The 5,274-nt window shown below is 35.4% G+C and overlaps 2 protein-coding genes across 2 annotated transcripts in view; one reads left to right on the forward strand and one right to left on the reverse strand.

Moving 5' to 3' along the window:
* Nucleotides 1–5,274, reverse strand: part of LOC106464139 (protein SYS1 homolog) — a 57,091-nt gene that overhangs the window by 43,778 nt on the left and 8,039 nt on the right. The gene's annotated exons all lie outside the window — the stretch shown is intronic.
* Nucleotides 1–5,274, forward strand: part of LOC106464140 (valacyclovir hydrolase-like) — an 84,871-nt gene that overhangs the window by 22,272 nt on the left and 57,325 nt on the right. The window contains exon 6 of the mRNA XM_013924249.2: nucleotides 1,921–1,930. Coding sequence (XP_013779703.2) covers nucleotides 1,921–1,930 — 10 coding nt within the window. The remainder of the gene's footprint in view (nucleotides 1–1,920; nucleotides 1,931–5,274) is intronic.

Raw genomic sequence — 5,274 nt, forward strand, 5'->3', positions numbered from 1 at the left:
TCTCGTTTCCATTTTTTTAATCCTACTTCTGACACCAATTTGTTACGTCTCCGTTCGTTAATTGATTTTCCGTAACTTCGTTCCAACGAAACTTTAGCAACACAAGCCCTTACTTAATAAAACTGGTTTATTCTTTCTGAATATAACTTTACCAATACACTTATTTTCAACAGTCGCTCTTTCACAAACGTTTTAACAACGAACCTTAACTTCAACAATACTTCCTGACTGCAGTTCAATTACTCACTACCTACACACACATTATTGCGTCACGTAAATGTTAGGGCATTTATGAAGGAACAAGATACTTCTGGAAAATAGGTGGCGTCACACTAGTCACGTGACCTCGCTGACGTAACAATATATAACCTACCACTCTTACACTATTATGTAAGGAACTTGTTAGAACTATTCCTTTTGAAATAATTAATGTTTAACACTCTTGGTATGAAAACTAAATGATCATTAAATATTAAATCAGTAAATTAACTGAATAATAACACTTAAACTGAACATTCTTGTGTATCCAACACTCTTCTTTTCTTGTTGTGGTTTTCTCTATAAAAATATCTTTCAGAATTTATATTTCACTTGGTAATTTACAGAGATATTCAAGCATGACTGTTATTATTATAAAATAGCATTAGAAAAGTAGTTTTGAAGTAGTTTTTAAAAAGGTTATCAAGTTAAAACAACTGCTAATTTCACCCTTTCATAACTAGAAACATCTTTATCCAAGTATTTTCAAGTAATGTTTACGAAATTTTGATGTAGTGTTCTGCATATAGTTAGTAATATCACAGCATGCTAGTAGTACTAAGAACGTCATACGCTTGTACTCGAGCTTAGACAAAGCCTACACGTCAGAAATACACAACTGTTCACTGAATGTTTCTCAACATTTGTATTTTGGTACAAGTTGCAGTTGGAAGACATGCTAATAGGAGTGTATGACTCAGTGCCATACCCGTTGTTTGGAGGTGCCCTATCTGACATAAATTCAGCCCTCTGCCCCATTTGAACCTGTTAATTTTCTTTGTTAGTTAATCAGGAAATTGACACATCTCTTTTGAGTTGGTGCCCTGTGCGAACACATCACTCATATTATATACTGTATGGCCCTGGTATGACCTGAGGCAGAAAATGACACATGGATATGACATTACTTTATAGTACTGTTACGTCTCTAGTCGTTTGTTAATTACCCGTAAAAGTTCTTTCTGGAGAACTTCAGCGATACAAGTCCTTTCTTAAATAAAACTAGTTTATTCTTCCTCAATACAACTTTGCAATACACTTAATTTCCACAGTTACTTTAACTTAAACACACGCTATAATTCACTCACTTTACTACCACGCTTGACTCAATTGTCTGTCTCTATCTCTGCCTGTCAGCAACTATAGTTCCGATCTCTGTATCTGCTATCCTCAGTTCCCACTGACCGTAACTGCTGTCCTTGGTTCCCCACTCTCCCTCTCTGTTTCGTCTAGCGCACTTATATACGATAATAGCGCTCGCGTAGTCTCTTCTAGAATCTTCTACACACTCATCACGTGCTACCAGCATCACTTGACTTCCGCTGTCGTAACACAAACGCATGCATAGCACGCACTAGCGTTTTTCGCGAACCTTCTAGATAATCATTACATGTTACCAACGTCACGTGACTTCCGCTGTCGTAACAGAACTTTACTGTCAATTTCTAGGTGGAAAGTGAACTAAGAAAGCATGCATGAACTCAACAGGTAAGCTCAGTTTCTTGGTCCAGTCAATAGTGTCACATTTATTCTTGTACAGCATTGGGTAGCTGTAGCATTCAAACAATGTCAACTCGTCCAGCAAAGGATGATACAGTTACAATCCCTTGAATCTGGATTTTATATGTTACTGCAATATCCTCTTGGGCAGAATAGACATTATCTACGACAAAAAACTGAAAACAAAGCAACTAGAACAGAGCAATTTTCTGGACCACTTATTTATACTCAAACTGCACACAAATTAAATAGACGAAATTAAAAGAATCCTCTATAACTAAAGCAGGTAAAACATATCATCATAAGCTACATTTTCAATCTTTTAATTTAGATGTTAGCTAGAGCGTGTTTGATTTTGAGATCAAGTAAGTTTATAAAAATAGCACTAGAATACCTAAAATATTCGGGAATATTGGCGACCAAGAGACTATAAGAAGTATCTAGATACAAGGCTACATTATAAATACGAGAATCAGTGAAGTATTGAGTCAAATTTCAGTTGGTATAGTAACAGTCATTGAGTGAAGTATTTGATTGGTTTGTTTTGTTTTTCATTTTGCACAAAGCTAATTGAGGGCTATATGTGCCAACTATTCCTAATTTAACAGTGATATACTAAATACCTACATTCTGAAGCACTGCACTATCTCTACAACATTCCAGTGGTTGGATATTTAGGTTTTAAGAAGACACTGGAGAAATAGAGAGAGTGAGAGAATTCTTCTATTGAATTGGGTGCTAGTGATCTGTAGGTAACTGATACAGGTGGTACTTCTGCAGTCTTAAGCACTTCTGCAGTTCTAAAGCACTCTGTAATCTCCACAACCTTCCATTTAGGTGTTAAGAATACATTAGAGTGTGCAAAAAAATGCTTGTACTGGGTTAGGTGGAAGATATTTGTCGAGAATTAGAGTAAAATATGGAAAGACCCACAAAAGAAACATCATGGGCAGCTTCAGCAGTATTGTGTTGTAGCACTAAAGAGAGTTGTTATTAATGTGTTCTACAGCGTAACAGTTGAAATCAAAACACAATGGTTGTAATGACTATTTTGTCAAGTGGCCAGAAGCACATACTGTTCTTAAATGGGAAGCAGAGCCACTTATAAATGAATTTGTTTCAAGAGTTGGTGTACAAGTGGAACTTCACTTGGATTAGGGATTGAATTTTGAATTAGACTTGTATGCAGAAATGTGTCAGCTCCTTGATATTAAAAAAGCCAAAATAACTTCATACTCTTAAATCAATGAGTGTATTTGGATAAATATTAGAAAATGTAGGATAAATATCCTCCACTGTTATTGATGTGTTATATACAACAATACATGAAGCTACCAGTAACACACCATAATCTCTGATGCCCTTGAGAGAACTGAAAGTGTCATTGGACTTTCTGTACTCTCGTCCAGAGATTAGTCACTCAGAAGAGTCTTTAAAAGGATATGTAGATATAATATAAATACATTTATCTGAGAAAGACTTAAATCAGCTAGTGATGAAGCAAAATCCCTATGATATTAATTTTAATAAGACATCATCAAGGTGAAAAAGTTTGGCTGTACATTTCCCACCACAAGAAAGGACAAATTCTCAAGTTAAGCAGGTGCTAGAAGAGCCATTTGCTGTACTGGAAAGAACAAATGATGTGATTTACAGAATCCAGAAGGATTGCTGATTCAAGCCAAAGTAATCAATTGTGATCATTTTTGGAAGTACATTGGTGAGAGAAAGACCAACTGAGTAATTATGAAGATGAACACGTCAGCGGAAATTCAACCTGTTGAGAAACACAGAACTCTTGTTGAGACTACTTCCAGAGGATCATCATGGGCTGGAGTCCTCAGTGGATTACCCATACCATCTACCCACAAAGAAGTCCCCAGTAACATGACAGCCAGTAACAACAAGAGACAAGATAGTAGTTCATCTGTAATCCATGGATCTTGGAAAAGAAAACTTCCAAAAAATAACTTTGTAAATGGACAATTTCGTATAGTGTTTTATTTTCTTGTATTAGAATTGTTCAGGGGATCTCACAATTCAGGAAGAGACAGTGTTTGAAACTATATTTCTAATGCTGTAATTAATATTTTTTAGCTAGAGGTAGCTGCAGATTTTAATGATGACATTAAGTTAAATCTAGAAAATTCTAATTTAACATCAGTTTTGCTCGTACATTCGAAGCTAGCTGGTGAATATGAGATAGTGGTGAAGATTGTGGTGATTTTTTCAAAAATATAGTATAGTCAATCAGTCATTGTGCCTGTTATCCTGGTTACTGTGTATAATTAAGTTGATTATATTTTTGCTTTCCTGCTAAATATTTCGAGACGTTTGAACGCCATTGTAACACAGGCCTACAAGTACAACAAATTATTACAGTGTATGCAAGTCAAAAATACTGTTGGTGTGAACGTGCTTTGTATTCACTATGAAGAAAACCTATACACTGGATATGTGAAGTGAAGAAAAAGTGTCATTGGCTACTATTCAGTTCTTCACATTATATTATTTTATTTTTGCTTTCTTCCTAAATTGTTAGAGAGGTTTGAACATCATTTGTAACAAAGGCCTACAACAAATTATGACAGTGTATACAATTCAAAAATACTGTTGGATCAATTTATTACATGCTGCTGATGGTCACAATAAAATTATTTATGTTAGCCTAAAGGTTTAATTAGAATACTAAACGAATTAGACGAGTTAGTCTATGAATCTGACATATATCCAGTATTTGATTATGACCCATTCACCAGAAAAGTAAGTGTCAATATTGTTGCGTCAGCGAGGTCACGTGACTAGTATCACGCCACCTTTTTCTAGAAATATCCTGTTCCTTCAAGAATGCCCTAGCATTTACTAGATATGTGTTAGTCTTGTATATATAAGACGTTCACAACGTGACGGGACAACAGGGTAATGAGTAATTGAACTGCAGTCAGAGAGTATTGTTCAAGTTGACCACGTGAGACGCTCGTTGTTATAGCGTTTGTTATAGCACGACTGTTGAAATTAAGTGTATCGTAAAGTTGTATTCGGAAAGAATAAACCAGTTTTATTAAGAAAGGACTTGTGTCGCTAAAGTTTCGTCGGAACGAAGTTACGGAAAATCAACTAACAACTGGAGGCGTAACAAATTGGTGTCAGAGAGTGGGACAAAAAAAATGGAAACGAGAAGCGGCAAATCAAACTACAGCTTAACAGATTTGATGGCAGCAATTCAAGAACATCAAAAGAAACAAGAAGAACGAGAAGAGAAACAAGAAGAGAAATTACAGCAGTTCTTGGAGGAAAAAGAAAAGAAACAAGAAGAGAAATTACTGCAGTTCTTGGAGGAAAAGGAAAAAAAACAAGAAGAACGAGAAGAGAAACAAGAAGAGAAATTACAGCAGTTCTTGGAGGAAAAAGACAAGAAACAAGAAGAGAAAATACAGCAGTGGTTAAAGGAAAAAGAAAAGAAACAAGAAGAGAAAATACAGCAGTTGTTGGAGGAAAAAAGAAAAGAAACAAGAA

Source organism: Limulus polyphemus, unplaced genomic scaffold, assembly GCF_000517525.1.
Source record: "Limulus polyphemus unplaced genomic scaffold, Limulus_polyphemus-2.1.2 Scaffold1568, whole genome shotgun sequence".
NCBI lineage: Eukaryota > Metazoa > Arthropoda > Merostomata > Xiphosura > Limulidae > Limulus > Limulus polyphemus.